This window comes from Myodes glareolus, chromosome 3 (assembly GCF_982192425.1).
Source record: "Myodes glareolus chromosome 3, mMyoGla1.1, whole genome shotgun sequence".
Taxonomy (NCBI): domain Eukaryota; kingdom Metazoa; phylum Chordata; class Mammalia; order Rodentia; family Cricetidae; genus Myodes; species Myodes glareolus.
This window is the reverse complement of record NC_142028.1, coordinates 39,023,606-39,042,814: the sequence shown is the minus strand read 5'-3', so window position 1 is coordinate 39,042,814 and position 19,209 is coordinate 39,023,606. Positions and strand designations below refer to the sequence as shown.

The following is a 19,209-nucleotide window of genomic DNA, read 5'->3' as shown; positions in this document are numbered from 1 at the left end:
TAATGAATGAACTAAAAGATTGAGGTTGATCATGCCCTTCTAACTGAGTCAGATGAAGGTATTTTGCATTCATGACACAACATGAGCCAAACTAAATGTTAGATCTCAGCTTGGAGTGAGTTCTTCAGGGATAGATGATGGTTATTTTTGAGTATCTTGAGGAGTTGGAGTCAGTGCGGGGATAGGTGATAATGCCCTACTGGAAAGCATGACTCACTCCACGCTCACGTGGTACACAATTTGCACGTCTCTCTCACCTTCCATCACAATCCAGGATCTATCTGGCAGCTTCTGGCTTTGGCACATCTATTCAGGTCAGATGACATCACCAGCAAGCCATGTCTCTGGGGTTATGACAACAAGTGGGGACATCAACAGGAGCCCTCGGCCCCCAGAGTTTTTACAACTTGATTTCTGATAACTCAGAATCTTTCCTGAAATCTCTCACCCACCCCTTCTTCTGGGTGAGCTCATCTGGTCTTTCGAGAAGGATGATCATCGACGAAGCATTGCTGGACTTCGTCAGGGGGATTTGGTGTCTACATAGCCTGTGCATCAGCCGTGGACACACTCATCTTTCAGCTGCTCTGGAGTACTGCCCACGACTGTCTGGGCATTCCACTGCTTCCCCAGAGGTCTCTACAGCACCCAGGGTTAGACAAAGGAAGTCTGAATGGTTTTTTTATTGCAACTTGCCTTGAACTGATATGTTTAAAGTGATCATTGGACTACCAGACTTCCTCTAAATGTCTGTGACTATAATGGGGTAAGGGAGATACTTAATGCCACTTTATTCACAAAGAAAGACCCACACAGCCATGCTGGGTCTTAAAGGTCACTAAGGAGATTTTCCTAAAGTAAACAAACAGGATGACCACTCTCTACCTGACGATTACCAAATCAGCCTCACTTGCATTTCCCAAGCTGTCCTTCTGACAGCTAAAAGAAAGAAAACTATTTCTATATCTGGAGTTAAAAAGGGGGAAAGACTTCTTGAAGATACAATCACATTTTTCATGCATGCATGTGTGTGTGTGTTCATGCATGTGTGCATGTTTATCAGTGTGCAAGTAAATGTGCACATATGTGGGCATGTATATAGAGAAGAATAGACAAGCTCAGTTGTTCTTTGTTGGATGCCTTGCATCTTGTTTTCTCTTAAAACAGGATCTCTCCCTGACCAGGAACTCAACAAGTAGGCTTGGCTAGCAGACCATTGAGCCTCAGAGATTTATCTATCTCTGCCTTCTGTATCATCATCACTGGGCTTACATGTAAGTCCCATTATGCTTGGCTATTGTATATGTGAGTTCTGGGAATTAAACTCATATCCTTGCATTTGCAATGTGAGCACTTTACCAACTGAGCTGCCTCCCCAGCCCTGATCACAGTCTTCTAGTAGATTCACTATTTTCATGTATGTAAGAGCAAAGCCTTTCAGCTACATCATGAAGGCAGGAACGGGACAGATGAGGGACCTTTTCTGAAAGGTAGATTGTTGTAGAATATTTATTGAAGATGTGTTACATTTGTTTGTGGTCTGGAATATTACTTTAGCTGTGTAAAGGTGTATTATATTTGCTTATGTTGCATCTGTTAAATGATGTAAGGATGCATGCTTACTTGTGTACAGACATGTTGATGTTTCACCTTGCCTGCCTAAGACACCTTATTAGTCTGATCAAGAGCTGAATGGCCAGTAGGTAGGCAGGGAAAGGATAGTCGGGGCTGGAAGACAAAGAGAATAAATAGCAGGAGAAATCTAGTCTCAAAAAAAATGAGAGAATAAGGACAAGAAAATGAGGGACACACCTGGGGCCAGGGGCCAGGCAGCCACCAGTCAGCCAGTCGTGAGAAGCACTGAAAGTAAGATATACAGAAGGAAAGAAAAGCAAAATTCCCTAAGGCAAGCACAGAAGAAGAAAAACAAGTTAAATTATGAGAGCTAGTAGGACAAGCATAAGACAAGACCGAGCATTCATAAGTGATAAGTCTCTGTGTCGTGATTTGGGATCTTGTTGGTGACCCAAAAGACAGACTGGTACAGCAGATGTCAGCTCATGCTAAAAAGGAAACTTATAATAGTGAGATATTATACTTACCTGAATTGTTCTAGTACTAATAACTCTGGAGTCAGAAATTGAAATAAAACTTTATAAACCCAAGGAGAGCAGAGAGATAATCAGCTGACCTTATTCTCCACATTTTTATGATCCAAAAACCCCAGAAATCTCCCTCAGCCCCTCCTTCTTTCTTCCTGTCCCTGTCTATCCAACTTTCTTCGTCCTTCAACATCTCTATGGATAATCCTGGTCAGCCAACCACTGACTCCATCCTTGATTCAAGGGGTCTTTATTGGCACAGTCGAGTGGCAGTGTGAACAATTCTCCAGCAATATTGAGAGACCCCCAGATACCTGGGGTCAATGAACAGATAAATTCTCACAGACAGCATCAAGCAGAGGATGGCAGATGTTACCCAGGTGACCCAGATAGACGGGAGAGACAGGATTCCTAAAAGGTTCTGCCAACTCTGTCTCCTCTTAGAGCATTAAGTATCCAATACAATGTACCCTGCATTATATTAGCCAGTGGCTTCCTCAGTGGCTGTGTGGAAGCCACTGCTTATTATAGCCATGTGTAGAGAAACATCTTGGGGAATTAGGCCAAGGTTGTAGTGTTAGGCACTAGGGAGAAAGATAACAATAGAGGCAAACACTATTCTAAACCATTTGTAATCTAGGAATAACTGGGTGAACATTATAAGGGAAGAGATTTTTTGGAAAAGGAGTCAATCATGGTGGATGCCAACAGCAGTGCGGGTACTTTGTATGCCCACCCTCCTCTCAGCGGGTCCGTCCCTTCTAGGCCAGGCTCACAGTCCCATTTCACAGCTAGAACAATCAGGAAAAAATGAAAAGTGCCCACGATTGAACAGCTGAGACGCAGAAAAGCACGGATACAACCTCAGGAATTCCTGCGTGAAAAGCTACACTTTCCTGCCCAGCATCTGCCAGACCCAGTGGGAGGAAGACAGGAGAGGACCCAGAGTCAGCAGTCGTGACCAGCAGGGTGGTCCAACAGTCAGAAAGGTAGGGGAAGCTGAAGCACGGAGTGGGGCACAAAGGACTAGACCAGTGTGGGATCCTCAGGCAGAGAATCTAATCCCTAAAGAAAGCTGGGCAACAGGAAATGGTTGGATTACATGCTTGACTCATCACTGTGTGACTTAGTTTGTTTTCTGGGTATGAGAAAAAGCACTGACTAAAAGCAACTTAAGGGAAGAAAGGAATTACATCATGATATAACTTCCTGGTCACATCCATCACAGAAAGAAGTCAGGGCAGGAACCCCAGATAGAGGAACAGAGAGCTAGCTAGGCTGGAAGCAGAACTGGCCACAACCCACAAAAGTTCACGCTCAATGACCGACCTCCACCAACCAGGCCCTGCATTCTCCCAAACCACACCACCAGCTGGGGACCAGCTGAGTTTGTGGGGGACATCCCGAGTTGAGCTATAGTGCGGATCAAATCAGACATCCCCCTCATTTGAAACATAGTCTAATTTGCTCCTCAAGTCCAGCTGTAGAAATGAATCTAAGTCCTAAGTGATGCCAGTTCGTGGGTGATACCTCACCTATTCTGGTAGCCACAGAGCATGTGCATGTCATTCTTGGGGCCAGATAATACACAAAGGCATTTGTATCAGCATCTCACAGGGAGATGCTACCAGGTGAAAGTTTCAGGATGCCTTGGAAAATTAAAATGCCAATATAGCAAACAGGCGGGAAAGTGCAGTCATGGAGAAAGCTATTAATGAAGGCATCAGCATACTGATTTTTATATCTTCTGTCTTTTCAGTTTGTCCCAGAGTGAAGAATGCGATAATATTTACCTCTACCTCTCACAGATGGGAGATCTCCCAAGGTGTTGGATTTTCTCCATTACCTGTGTTCAGATTATTTTAAAATGCAACGTTATTTTAAACAGTCCCCTAAAGCTGAATAGATGGCTCAGTCCATAAAGTGTTTGCTGAGAACGCACAAGGACCTAATATCAATCCCCAGAATGTACAGCCAAACCAAAGCCATGTGTGACGGTGTGTACTAGTAACCCCAGCCCTGGAGACAGGCTAAGAGGCAGGCAGATCCCTGAGAAGCCACCTAGCCAAATCAGCAAGTCTCAGGTCAGTGAGAAACCCTGCCGCAGGAAAATCAATGTGGATGATGTCCTGAGGAATGACATTTGAGGTCAACTTCTGGTCTGCTCATACATTTACACACTGCTATTCATAAACACGTACATGCATGCTCATACCTGCGCAAAAATAAATAAATGGTATCCATAATTAAGTAACTGAGGGATATATACAATCAGCCCATAGGTGGTAAGTGGCAAGAAGGAGAGAGATAGAACAATTTTCATTTCTAAGCAATGGTTCAATGTCACACATACATATACATATGTATATTTATAATTGCTTGGCACATGGCTGTAGTACTATTAATACAAACCCAGAGACAGATATTGGGGTTCAGCCTGAAGGTCAGAAAAGCGAAACAGTCAGCCACTAGCTATTACCTCTTCTTCAGTCTGAAATGGTGATCCTGCCTTCAGGAATCTCAAAAGGAGACTGAATGCAAGCTGTCTTCTCCCATCTTATAGTCCACTCTAGGACTGGGATTAAAGGCATGCACCACTATCGCCTGGTTTCTATGGCAAACAAATGTGGGTACTGGGATTAAAGGTATGTGTCACCACTGCTTGATCTGTAAGGCTGACTAGTGGGGCTGTATTATTCTCTGATCTTTAGGCAAACTTTATTTATTAAATTACAAATGAAATATCACTACACATGGCCAATACCTCAGGAGGGGCTGCTGGTGTTTTTAGCTGAGGTTTATATCAGTATTAACATTGGAATCTTGACACATGTAAACTCAAATCAAGGCTTTTCAATCAGCTATATGACCATGGGAAAATTGCTTCATGTCTCCAGGCATCCTAGTTAGCATTAACTGTCTATTCAGCACACACAAGAACCACCTGAAATGAGTCTCCATTGAGTAACTGTCTTTACCAGGTTGGTATATAAACGTGTCTGTGAACAACAGTCTTGATAGTCTTAGTGGATGGAGAAGGGACTAGCCTGTTGTAGGTTGTACCGTGGTCTGGGCAGGCAGTTGGGAGCTTTATCAGACAGTGCTCCTGAGAGTAATTCAGCAAGCAGTGTTCCTCCATGGTTCCTGCCTCCCGTTTCTGTCTTAACTACCCCTCAAATGGACTGAGAACTGAAAATATAATCTAAATAAACTCTTTCCTCCTCAAGCTGGTTTTTTTTTTTGATCAAAGTGTTTTTGCACAGCAACAGAAATCAAACTTGAATACCAGGGCTCAATGCAATGGGATTAGATCACTTTCCTCAAGGAGGTACTGTAGGAAGATTTCATGAAACGTTGCATGGATAGAAGCTGGCCATGTCATTTCAGCATCAGCCCAGAAATCACACTTGGTATCAACTATCTTGAGTATGTCTTTTGAAGTTGGGAGGTCCCCTCCTTACCAAGCCACTGAAAATTTATGAGGCAGCTTCTTCTAAACTAGTCCATCTCTACCACTACCCTCCCCACACCCCAAGGTTCATTATGATTCCTAGACTAGGAATTTGGATCTCTATCACGGAACTTTAATCTTACAGAATGTTCTACTTCCTTAGTGAGTCATGGCAACATCTTCCTCCCACTGGGTCACATAGAACATAAATAAGTATTTTCTACACATTGTTTGCAAACTGCATGCCAGCTAATCACACAATGATTCAAGCTCAGATAGCCTCAGTGTCTCATACCCAAATCTAATCCCCAAAGAATCAGATGAAATCAAAATGGAATTGGTATCAGGAGGATGGGACCCCTAATGTGGGATTCCCCTCTGTATGTGGCGATTATCATTAATTAATAAAGAAAACTGGCTCGGCCTAATAGGGTAGAGTAGAGCTAGGCTGGAAAAACTGAATGGTGGGAGAAAGGAGGTGGAGTCAGGGAGAAGTCATGTCACCCCATCAGAGACAGACACCGGACAGAACTTTACCGGGTAAGCCACAGCCACGTGGCAATACACAGATTAATGGAGATGGGTTAAATTAATATGTAAGAGTTAGCCAATAAGAAGTTAGAGCTAATGGGCCAAACAGTGCTTTAAATAGTACAGTTTCTGTGTAATTATTTCGGGGCTGAGCAGTCTGGAACCAACAAGTGGCCTCCTCCAACAGATCCCATGGTGGCATCATATAAGAAGAAGGGAAGGTCAATGAGTTTGCTCTGTGCATAAAGGCACTTGCTGTCATGCCTGATGGCTTTGATTTCCAAGATGCACAGAAGAGGAGGAGAAAATCAGCTCCTACATGTTGTCTCCAGATCTTTGCACATTGACTAAATAATTAAATATAATTAAAAAGAAAAAAAGAAGAAGAGAGGGAGGAGAACGAAGAAAAAGAAAAGGGGAGGAAGTAAGAGGGAGAAGAAAGGGAGACAGAATTGAGGAAGAAAAAAAAGGAGAAAGAAGTGGAGAATGGGGACAGAGCTGGGCTGTTTTCTGCTTTACCACACAATGAGCTTCACAGTGTAATCATGTATTGTGAAGCTCCCTGTACTCTCTATGTACCAAGTACATTGCAGTCCCCCACCCCTAGGTCTCCCAGCCCCTAAAACCACTAGCCAAAATAAGTCCATCCTTTATAAATTACCTTGTTTCAGGCATTTTGTTATAGCAACAAAAAATGGACAGTGTTGCCAAGCTTTTATCTATGCCCCACATTCCCACACCCACCCCTCAAAGCAGGCAAATTTATTGACAGTTATTTTAATAACTTTCTCCTCGCACACCATCCGCCAAGTTTACACAGCGGTTCTGTGTGTAGGCATTCCTGAGCATAAGGCCGACGACCTAGGATTAAAATAGTTTTCAGCTAAGAGAAAACCACAAAAGAGGAAGGAAATTCCTGGTGAGCAAGAAGGCTTTGTACACCTGTGGCCTTATCACCCAGGAGCTACAGCCTGTGGTACCTGGTGGTACCCTGCAGTGCCCTGGTGCCACATGCCATGCCTCATGGAAACGGTGATGGTGACAGCTGCCTGTATCTCCCATGCTCTTTACATCCTTCCATCGTCTCTGCACTAGATATGCTGTATTTACAAACTACTTCTTTTTTTCTCACAACCCTGGGCATGGAACCCAGGGTCTCCAGCAAGTTAAGCAAATGCTCCACCACTTAGCCATATCCTGGGCCTAGCTACATTATTTTTAATATAGGTAAACTGAGGCGTAAAGGACCTACATGCCTGAAGTAGCACTCCATGGCTGAATAACTTCACAGTTGGTTTCCTTGTGGCCTCAAAGCAACCAGCAAGCCAAGCTATAAGGTACCTCATTTCCCACCTTACCTTGCGGCATTTCTCACTGATTTTCATGTTCCCATTGCTCACGAAGCCTCACATCCTTATCTTGATTCATATATAACAGAGAACACAAAGAATCCAAAATAGACCACAGGGAGTCTGCTAAAGAGCTTGCAGACACCAAGCCAATCGAGGAGCATTGCATTTTGGGTCGGAGTTAATTCTGGAAGGGATTGCTGAAGAGAAATAATAAAGGGATTTCTTATAAAGAAGAAAACAGGGACCAGAAGTTTCTTAAAGAAAATGGAAGCATCCAAAGCCAGCAATAACTAAAAGCAGAAGCCCGAAGTGGCAAAGTGGCAGAGCTATCACTGTTCTGTAGGAACTGTGCAGATGTAGGTGTTCTACTTCCATTTCTGCTGCGGTGTTAAAAGCACCCCAACAAAAAGCAATTTAAGGGAGAAAGGGCTTATTTTAGTTCACAATTCCAGGTTAAAGTCTATGCCTTCTGAAAAGTCCCGGCCGCGGGAGCTTGAAGCAGCTAATCACATCACAGCCACAGTCAAGAGCAGGGAAAAATTCATGCATGTTTAGTGTTCAGCTAGCCTTCTACACTTGTGTAGTACAGAACCCACTGCTTAGGGAATGATTCTGTCCAAAATGGACTATGTCTGCCCACATGAATTAACATAAACAAGACAACGTCTCAGGATCGCCTCTGGGCACAGAGGGAGAAGAAGAAGAGAAAATGAAGTCAAAGGCCATGCAAGAAACATGAACACCAAAGGTTGGGGGACCCATCCTTGCCCAGAAGGTACTCACCCAGAAATCAGGGACTCCCTGAGTGATCCCAGTGTGAACTTGTATCCCCACTAGCTGGGAGGCCTTCAGCAGCTAAACTGACATGGCTGAGCTTTAGATTCTCATCTGGAAACATAAATGACAGCCCTTGGTCATTTCAAGGACTTCACTCATCAAACACTAAGAATGCAAAGCAAGATAGACATGTGTTTACTTTCTTCCCGTGACTTTTTCTCTTCCAGGCAGGAAGAGCCACTCTGAATGTGGGTGACAACATCCTGTTTAAGGGGGAAAGGAGGAAAGGAGGAAGCCAGATAAGAACCAGTATTTGCCTATTTTTGATTCTTGATTTACATAGATGTTAAGTAGCCTCATGCTCTAACTAAAACTGATGAAAGTCAATCCTGCTGCTGTGCTTTTCCCTCCTTGTCCTCCTCTCTCTCTCTCTCTCTCTCTCTCTCTCTCTCTCTCTATCTCTCTCTCTCTCTCTCTTTCTCTCTCTCTCTCTCTCTCTCTGTGTCTGTGTGTGTGTGTGTCTGTGCGCGTGTGTGATTGTGTGTAGTATAGATCCCTGTTTATGTGTTTATGGATGCTGAGGATGACCGACTGCATTTCTCAGGCTTGTGTGTCCTTTAGATTTCCTGTTCTAAAATAAGCATTTTTTATGAATCTATGTGTGTTTGCTTATTGGAATATAGGAGATGGAACTCAGAACCTCAATCATGCTCAGCAAGTGCAGGTGTATGAGTGTTCATGCAGGTATGTGTACATATGAAGGGCGGTCAGAGGTTGACGGTGGTGCCTTTACCAATCATTCTCCACTTGATTTTTCTTTGAAATGGGGTCTCTGGCTAACCGTGGAGCTCAGAAGTTAGCTAGACTGGCTGACCAGTAAGCTCCAGGGCTCTTCTTGTTTCTGCCTCCCTAGTATTGAGGCATGCATTGCCCAGAATTTGAACTCAGGTTCTCATGACAGTGAGAACTTTCTCTCTTGGCAAAGACAGGAGAAATCCTCCCAGACACTTACAAACTAACTGGCCCACAAACTACTTCATCTCCATCAAGTTTATGAACTGAACTATCTCCCTAGTTCCTTAAGATGCCTTTCCTGAGTATCTGGTTACACCCGTGAGAAAGGTAACTAATAGAGTAACTTAAGGACAGATAAAGCTGTTTAAGGAGATACTTGGGGCCAGAGGTATGGCTAAGTTGAATAACACCCACCTAGCAAGTGGAAGTCCCTGAGGTTCTCTCCCCAGCACTGAAGAAAAAAAAAACAACTAAATCAATTAAAAGGATGGATACCCCATTCACATGACACCCCAAGAAAGTTATAAGACCTCACAGAAGTGTCACTTTTAAAGAGACAAAGCAAACTTGTTCTTCCTAAGAAGTAACAGAAAACTAAAGCTTTAGCACAAATTCAGTTATTATGGAATGATGCTCCTTGGGTCTTTTACTTGGTGTAACAAATAAGCAGAGATCCAGCACCTTCATGTTCTTTTTACATCTAGACACCCTCGGCTTCCAGTGGGGTAGAGCCCTGTCAGTTACTGTTTATTTCTTTAAGAATCAATGTCAGGGAAGACATGTTTGTTCTATTTTACGGGTTGATGGGGTACAGTCCATCACAGCAAGGGAGGTTTGGAGGCAGGAGCTTCGGGTGGCTGCTCACATTGTATCTGAGGTCAGGAAGCAGAGTCATGACTGTCAACGCTCAGCTGGCTATCTCCTTTGTGTACAGCTTGAGAGGGTACACAGCCCATGGTGTGGTGTCATCCTCATTCAGAGTGGATCTTCCCATTTTAATTGCCTTAATCGAGACAATTTCTATCAGACATGTGCTGAGACATGTCTCCTGGATGATTCTGGTTTCTATCAAGTTGACCACATTAACAGTCCCAATCTATCGCAAGTAAGTCTAAATCAATCACAACAAATTCATCCTAAACTGAAAATATTTTAAATCCAAAATGTATTGAATAGTCTAAATAAATGCCCCAGTTCAGCAGTTATAGACATTCACTCACTCTTGAGATTGTGTGGCTGACCAAGAGCTGTAGGTTCCTGCCCAGCATCACCAGAAACTACTGGACCATCAACTGATACTCCAGGAAAAGGCAAATATTCAAACACTGAAGTCAAGTTAATCACTTCCATACTATCATAAAGTTTTGCTTGTTTGTTTTGGGGTTTGTTTTGTTTTTAAGTCAGAGGCTTGGAAAATGTCTCAGTGGGAGAAGATGTGCCACACAAGTGTGTAGATATGCATTCAGGTAGCCAGAGCCTACGGAAGAGCCAGATAAGGTAGTGCATATCTGTAATCCCAATGCCCCTTTGGTGATGTGAATGGCAGAGCTGGGAAAATCCATGGAAACTTGCAAAGCAGCTAGCCTGGCTAATGCTGGAGCAAACAAAAAGCACTGACTCAAGAGGGAAAGTGGGGACTGACACCTGAGATTGTCTTCTGACCTTCTCATACTGTGCACCGACACAGAGGAGGGCGTGCACGTGCACGCACGCGCGCACACACACACACACACAGGAGAAAGGGTAAAAAAGAAGTCAAAATCATTGTTACAATGGTTTGGGGGTGGGTTCAGGCACACTTAACTGGTTAATTGGGTCGCTGGCTCAGGGCCTCACAAGACTTATTTCCAGCTGTCAGCTGGCATGAGGTATCCAAGAAGACCCCCTCTGAGACAGGAGACAGGCTCCATTCTTCGTCCAAGTCCATCTGCTGTTGGAAGAGTTCATTTTCTTGCAGATGTAGAACTGATGGTGGTTGATTCCTCAGATCCAGCAAGACAGAAAGAAGGGCTTTTTCTGTCAGCAGTGGGCTCTCTTCTCCTAGGCTCAGACCAGGCTGGGTGCACACAGGAAGAGCTCCCCTCTGTAGCTTATTCTAGGCCTTAATTCTAGCTGCAAAATCCCTTATTTGTGCCAGAAGAAACAGCATAATCATGGCATGATTCCTAACCCCTTCACCATCTTGTATTTGTTAGAAGTAACTTGCAGGTACCAGAATGGCGAGCCACTTTAAACTTCTGTATACTGCAAATGGAGCAAGACAAATGTGGATGCACTTGCAGTAAAAGGGCAACAACCATCTTTATCCTCAGTTTTCAGAGACCACGAGATTCTCAAGTAACTTCTAACCACTTCATCCATGGTAGATAGAGCTGGACCGAGCATGCATTCTCTCTCTCTCTCTCTCTCTCTCTCTCTCTCTCTCTCTCTCTCTCTCTCTCCTCTCCCCCACCCTTTCTCAGAGCTATTTTTAAGTATACATCCTGTTCTCTCTTTGTACACCCTTTACCCGATTAAATGGGCAAAGGCTACTATTGCACCTTAAGGTAGATTGCAAAGCTGACACCAAGGACAAATTTACCAGTCACTTCTAGCAACTTACAGCAAACTTGAGTTGCAAGGTGGGGGATCAGAAACAGTGATGTTAGCAGAATCAGGCTCAACATCATGCTCCTGGCATATTGTACTTTTCAAACAGAGTCGCCTCATGTCTTTCTCCACCCTTGTCAAAGACTGTGAAGCAGAACGCTGGTTGGATCAAACAATTGTGGTTTTTAATCCAGATGTTTTGACCCTATAGGCAAAGCTTTTCTGGATCTGGGAGGTTATCCAAAAATCTGGAGAAAATTAGATCTTTATTCTAAAATTAAAGTTCCTGTAAAAAGAAAATAGCAGGAAAGAAACCAAAATATTTAAGTTGTGGACAAGTTACAAAATATATGGCACAAATGTGGGTTGAAATTAACACAAATTAAACTATCATATGTCACTCATGCATATTTATAACCGCTAATTAAAATAGACTATGCAGTCTGTAAATTATTTATATCTACTAATCCTTAAGTGTTAGGTGTTTTTAATGAATACAGGATGTTCTTAAAATCATAACCAAATAAAAATCATTATTCATGTTCACTCATGGAGACAGCTTGGGCCATGTTTACCACACCCTAATGGTAAAAACACTGTAATCAGTGGGGATGCATGAAAGTATCTGGTGTGCATCCAGGAAATCTGGGTTCAAATCTTGCTTCAACTTTCCTCTGGCTTTGTAACTTTGGCAAAATCACTTATCCCTCTTAGTACAAGCTGCACAAGAGGCCATAGGAGACCCATCCCTAACTGACTTCACAGCCTCATAATTTCACCAGGTGGCAATGGGAGAAATGTCAGCTATCAGCTAAATTTCTTTTGCTGATCATGGGTTTATTTAGTCTGCAGTGAAGCCCTGCTCTGTCTAACGTGGTAGCCCTAGCCACGTGAGGCCACTGAATCTTTGCAGTATGGCTAATCTTGAGGGAGATATACCGAGAGGATAAGATGTTTCAAAGACATAACACAAAACAGTAACGGAAGAGGTTAAAGAGATGGTTAAGTTGGTAAGGGCACTGGATGCTGTTCCAGAGGACCCAGATTTAAATTCCAACACCCACAGAGAGGCTCACAACTGTCCATAACTCATTCAGGGGATTGGATGTCCTCTTCTGGCCTCCAAGGGCTTAAAGCATGCACATGGTTCACAGACCTGCACTTTGCACAGCCAAGATACCCATACACATAAAACAAATTAATTAACATTTTAAATCAAGCACAGTTGGAGATGGCAATACTTTGCTGATCATGTTGAATAAAATTCATTGTAAAGATCTCGTCTGTTCCTTTAGGATTTCTGTAAATATGGCTATCGGAAGTTTTAAGTGTCACATGTGGCATGCGCTGTATTCGGCTGGAAAGCAGGAATGTGTAACATCTCTGTATTTTCAGAAGTGTGGCTATAAGAGCATCCCAGCCCTGCCTGCCTGGACCTCATCTCCTCTTGTTCCTTCCAGCTGTTAGTGTTGCTCTTCAGACACTCTGGCCCTCCTATCCCTCCCTCACCAAGCCAATGACCACCTGAGGACCTTTGCTCTCATAGCTCTGGGCTCCTGGAGTCCTCTCTCCATGCTGGCCCCACTTCCCACCTAAACTTCTTTCCCTCTCCTCTGATATGCTGCCGCTTCTGCCAGGCTTTCCTGGACCCTGGGGCACAGTGGTTTTCTCCTCCATGCATTTTTCCCTGGGCATCTTGAGAAATCTGCAGTTTGCTTAACTAAATATCTAGTCACTGGCTGAATCTCAGGTCCATCCACCAGATAGAAACCTGTGAGGACAACCCCCTTCCCTGCTGTGTTTACCATGTGTGAATATGAGATTCATTCAAAAATCGCATATCAGATACAGGGAGGGATGGTGAGGGTATCAACAGAACTGTCTTGAACCAAGTACTTACTTCTCCCTTCGAGTGGCTCACTCTCCTCTGTAATAACGACCAGGGTCAGGGGAAGGTTACATGGAATGGGTGACAACACCTAAAATGTGAAACTGTGAATTTGAATTTCAGTGCAGGCAATTTCTAGTTCTGTGATCTTTGATAAAGAAAGGCCTTTGAATTTTCATTTTCTGAGTGGCCAAGATCTAGTAAGATAGAGGTTTTAACAGGTAGAGTGGCCTAGTGTTAGTTATTGCACCAACAATCTCCAAGCAGAAGGATTTCTTCTTTAGTTTATGGAGTATCCCCAGCGCGTAGGCCAGGGCTTGGTTAAGGCAGGTGTCTGGGACTCCTTTGTAAATGAATCGGTGTTTCCAGCACCTCAAAACAATGGACCTTGAGAAAATCAGTCCTCGCTGCTTTTCCAATCCCCCACCAAAAGATTTCCAGATTTCTATTTTCCTCCCCAAAGAAATAAAGAATTCAGTCCATAAAATACATAAAGCCATAAAACTATACAAGCAAAAGAATCAGAATTCAATTCTCTGTACCCATGAAAAAAGCCAGGCATGGGGACATACATGTTTATAATCTCAGCCCTAGAAAGGCGAAAACAGAGAATCTCTGGACCAGTCCAGTGTCAAGATCCAGGTTCAATAAGACACTATCTCAAAAAAAGATAAGGCACACACAAGTTTGACGATGGACCATCTATGATAAAAATTGGCATTATAAGCTGGGATGGGGACAGACTCTAGAGGACAGCAGGGACCTCTCATTTGCCCATAGTATTTCTCTAGGAAACAGTGGATGGGGCACCGAACACAGCAGCTCTTGTATTCTATTCTGAGAATAGACCCTTACCTCCTTACCTTTTCCTCTGTCTCCAGGGACCTTGAAGGATGCTATGACATCTGCATCCTTCAATGTACCTGGAAATAGAGGTAAAAGTAAGGAGAACTGGAGGGAATCTAGCTGAAACTATCAGTGTCAAGTCAATGCAGTTACCATGATCCCCAGAACAATGGTTTCTCAAGATGAGACAGGAAGAATGGCTAGGGAGGGAGTGGGCAGTAACTTCACTGGGAAGGCCTCTGCCTGGTCGGAAAGGGATAAAGCTTGCCTTTGTTATACTCCTGGCTTCTGTTCGCATTGCTCTGAGAAATGAAAACTTCTGACATGATGTCTTTCTTTAGCACTGTTGTTCTGAGAATTTGCTACTGAGAGAGGTGCTCATGGGGAAACTTCCATCCAGGGCCAGGCTTCTGTTGCCAGGTGGATGTCTAACATTTACATGGAGCTCACCTTGGAAGTCTGAACAAAGCAGACAAAGCCAGCTCTTTTCCTCTCACCTGGCCTGATGAGTGTTAATGAAAAGTCAGAATCACAGGTAGGAAAGTTGCCTAGTTTGTAAAACTCTCAACTAGTAAACATGAGGACCGGGGTTCAATCCTCAAAACCTATGTAAAACAAGCCTGGTGTGGTAGCATGCTCAGAATCCCAGCACTGGGGAGGCAGAGACAGGTGGATTCCTCGGAGTTCACTAGCCAATCAGCCAAACCTACTGGGCAAAGTCCAGGTCAGTAAAAGACCTTGTCAAAGATTGCCAGCCCTTGACAAACAATAGCCAATAATGTCATCTGGCCTCCTCATAAACACACACACACACACACACACACACACACACACACACACACACACGTACCAGAACCAGATCTTTATTCATCTATCCAACTAATGGGCCCTCAACTTCCCTTACATGCTTGATAGTTGTACTTAGAGCTAGGAATAAACAAAACTAATTATAGCAGAAACCTGTGAGAAAAAAATAGGTTCTCTGTCATCTTAGGGCGGGGGGGGGAGCAAAATCACCGATGCATAGTCTTTTCCAGGAATATGAAAGAGGAATCACCGTTTGAGTCAGAAAGGGGTAGGGATGATTTGAGATTCTTGAAGAAGATGAAGGATTAGGCAATAGAAAGCTTCTGAAAAGGAAGTTTCAGTATGTGACCCACAGTCCCAGCCCCCAAGGAGTCAATACTAAAGGATGTACTTTAAGGTCAGTATTGGACCTCCTACAACCAATCTTCCACTTACCATACTGGAGCCCTGGCTTTGGTAGGAGATCTTGCCAATGTGGGTTGTAGAAAGACCACCTCACCTCATGACAGATAAAGCAGGACTGCCTCATATAAAAGGGGACAGGGAAATCCAAGTCTGGGGAGCTTCCTCAGATAGCATTGTGGCCTCAGAAACAAACAGCCTGGCGTAGCTAAGCAATCCTGGCCAACTTCCAGGGATTGTTATCAGATGTAACGTGGACAGTTCATTTCAAGGATGAGAAAAATCCGATAGACCTGCAAGACTCAATTTGTGTAAAAATTACTGAGTTTCACGGTCAATCTTTTATAGTCTTGAGCTCCTTCCTCTGGGCCTGTTCTTGCCTCACCTTCACAGGTGAGGTCAAGTCTTGTTGCAGAGTGCAACTCTGGTGTCTCCTCATCTTCCTAGTTGGAGTGATAATAATACTACATGAAGGAATTCTGTTGCTATAATGTTGAAATGGCTCCCTGGGTAAGGGCGCTTGCTGCCAAGCCTGATGATCTGAGTTCGATGCTGGGAATCCATGTGGTAGAAGGGGAGAACTGACTTCCGCAAGTCATTCTCTGACCTCCACATGAAATGTTGTATCATACATACACACGTGAGCGTGTGCACGCCCACGCGGGGACACATACACACACACACACACACACACACACACACACACACACACACACGGGGGGGGGGGAGAGAGAGAGAGAGAGAGAGAGAGGTAAAAACATATTGTATTCTCTTCCACTGAGAAGGGAAGGCCAAACAAGTTATTAAAAAAGTTATTTTAAACTTTTTTGTTATTATTGTTGCTTTTAAGAAATGTTCATTTGCCAGAGTCTCTTCTCTCTGGTAACTAGAGACCTTACTCAGCTTAGGGTCGGTCCAGGCTTCTGCCGACCACCTGCCTCGTGCACCCCTAGGACAAGGAGGAAGAGGGTGGGCAGAGAGCATTTATTTTTGGAGCCAGTTCTCTAAAAATACCTTGGCTCTCCGATTTGCTCTCTCTTTTGACCTGAATGATTCTGCCTGGGTCTCATCTGCCCCTCCCTCTGCTCCTTGCCCTTTAAAGGAGAAGGGCGTGGAAAGGGATTCCTGCCGCCTAGGGGACAGATGTGAGCCCTAGGTGGCAGAGCCGCCGGCTACACTGACGTCAGGGTAGAACTTAGCTGCATTCTCAGCCTCCGTGCAGAGGCCACCCTAAGGGAGGGGAGCAGCCTTTTGCTCTGATTGGCTGGCTCCCCGTGGGCGCCCACTCGCATTGGCTGGCGACGTTTTAGAGGGAGTCCCGCTCTCCAATTAAAGCGGACGGCGGCTCTGTGCTGAGCCCAGAGCAGCCGACTGAGCACACAAACCTGAACTTGACCCATCAGCTGCAGTGTCCCTTCTGCACACCCTCCCGCCCCTGTCTGAGAAGCCAGGAGCTGTTTCTGCATTCCTAGGATGGCGAAGGTGGCTAAGGACCTCAACCCCAGAGTACAAAAGGTGAGCCGAGATCCCTCTGTATTGGTGTATCCTCCCATTCCCCTTGCTCTCAGTCGCACAGAGTACCTAGAAACACCCTAAGGGATGCGTCAAATCCACACAATGCACACACACAAAAAAAAGAATTAGGTGATTATACTTATTTGAGTTAACAGACGCATCCCTCAAATCCACTCTTTAAGTCATTGTTAAGAAAAGTATTTACATTGAGTCTTGGTTCTTTATTGCCGCTGATTATAGGTGAATTAAAGTAAAAACTTAGGAGGCAGGGATAAGCGCTTGTTTGTGATCACGGGAAATGCCCTAGCTTTCCCCACCCTGTCCCCTCCGCTTCTCTGCTTTCCCGATGTGGCTTTAGTGAAGTTTGGGAGTCTGTGATACACACCCTCCCTCTTTGCTACCCTCCCAAAGTTGTGTGGTTTCTCCAGCACACAGAACAGTTTCTTTTGATGCTGTTGGCAGTGGTAGCCATTCTAGCACAGGGAACTAATTTCTGTCCCCAGGGTCTGCATGTTTCCCTTTCAAGAAAGGCTGGCCCAGAGCCCAGAAGAAGGTCACGGGTAAATTGCTGCAGGAGGGGCCAGCAGCTAGCCTACAGCTCCAAGCTGACTGCCTACTTACCTGAGGCACCCTGAAGGCAGCAGACTGGACTTTGAGAAGACATAGGGGACAGGAAGGCAGCAGTGACAAAAAGCGATGCTTCCCAGATGGAGAAATAGGAAGAACAGGGTCACCGGAAGGTAGCTCCTGGGGGCAGAAGTGTTCAGACCCTGGCCCTGGGTCTGCCACATTTTAGCTGGATAACAGCGGACAAGTCACACTTTCCCTATTTATGCTATATGGGTGAGAGACACCCCAACAGTTTTAATAGCAATGTTGAAGGTGTAGCTTAATCTCCCCAAGCAGTAATTATTAAGCTCTGCTTTCAGAACATTTCATCTTGCAGGACAAAGTCCTCCTTTGCTGACATTTTGTGGGAGGTAGAGAGGCAAAAGAAAGAAAAAGAAAGACTTGAGGAGAGGACACGAAGAAAAGAGGGAGAGAGAGGAAGCCCCAGGCCTCCTGCCCTCCCACTGCTCAGTCTAGTGAATCCCTCTACACATGGCATCAAATCAGACTTAATCCAGGCATCTCCCTGATGCATTCACTAGACTATTTGCAGAATCGAGTGTCCCCTTTCCTCCAGAATTCGCGGAACACTGAGACCTGAGTGAGGGGGATGCCTGGTGGTTTCCGGTTGTGTTCGGGCTTTACTCTTACTGAACTGCGTTTTTCTCAAGGATTTGAGGACAGGCTTCACCCTTTCTCACCTCTGCTCCAGTCTAGCATCTCCAATCACATGCCTACAGTGAGATTCAAAACAACTAAAGTGCAGACTGTCTGACGGCTAAGCCCATAATGGCTGCTCAGGGTGCCAGTGGGGTCACCTCTCCACTTGTAGCACTGTGGAATGGTATGTTCGGATTGCTGTCCCAAATTCGGTCAAAGTACCAGAATTCAGGGGTGTGACAGCATTTCTCTGTCCTCAGAGAGGTCAAATGATTTGGGAGTGTGTTGCTATAAGCTGGTTGACATCATAGAATGTGAGATGAAGTCTATAAAAGCACCCCTTCCCTTCATCAAAAGCCCAGGTCATGATTGGAGAGAGCCTTGTTTTTATTGTCCCTTGCATAGGAGGGTGTGATTCTCTGGATCAGAGATGGAACATGTTCCTCTTCATGTCCCCGCCTAGTGCCAACTTCCTTGGTCTGCAAAGGTTTTATTTTCCATTTAGATCCAATTACAGGCTTAGAGAAAGAATGAAGTGGGTAGAGATGAAAGGGCTGCTATTTTTTTACCTCTTGGAATTTCAACCATTGGGGAAGATCACTACGGGGTGGATTAACCAATGTCTTCAACCTCAAGAGTGGAGGGAAGGGAAGGGAAGGAGCCTGAGATAAGAGGGCCTTGTTGAATGGTGCAGGAGTGGCTAAATACTGTGCCCTATCAACAGTGCGCTGAAAGAGTTTACTGCATATTTACTTTAAAAATCTGCAACTGTGGGGGTTTACAACATTTGGCCTCGGGAAACATGATCACACTTAGACGTTCTGAACCAGTTTCAGACTCAGAGTTGCAAAGAACTTATTATTTACAGAATGTGAAATGGATTGC

General features: G+C 44.5%; 1 protein-coding gene and 1 long non-coding RNA gene across 4 annotated transcripts in view; one reads left to right on the top strand and one right to left on the bottom strand.

Annotated features, from left to right (window-relative positions):
* Window positions 1-8,546, bottom strand: part of LOC125403177 (uncharacterized) — a 50,080-nt gene extending 41,534 nt beyond the window's left edge. The window contains exons 1-2 of the long non-coding RNA XR_015000968.2: window positions 8,220-8,546; window positions 7,443-7,633 (exon numbers count right to left, since the gene is read on the bottom strand). This is a non-coding gene — a long non-coding RNA (uncharacterized LOC125403177). The remainder of the gene's footprint in view (window positions 1-7,442; window positions 7,634-8,219) is intronic.
* An 8,336-nt stretch (window positions 8,547-16,882) lies between these two features.
* The window catches only part of Lmcd1 (LIM and cysteine rich domains 1), a 61,052-nt gene continuing 58,725 nt past the window's right edge, over window positions 16,883-19,209 (top strand). Inside the window, exon 1 of one of the 3 annotated variants that reach the window (XM_048438536.3) lies at window positions 16,883-17,055. In XM_048438536.3, the coding sequence (XP_048294493.3) occupies window positions 17,014-17,055 (42 nt within the window). In that variant the 5' untranslated portion in view covers window positions 16,883-17,013. The remainder of the gene's footprint in view (window positions 17,056-19,209) is intronic. The other 2 variants (XM_048438538.3, XM_048438537.3) reach the window with 2 other exon arrangements.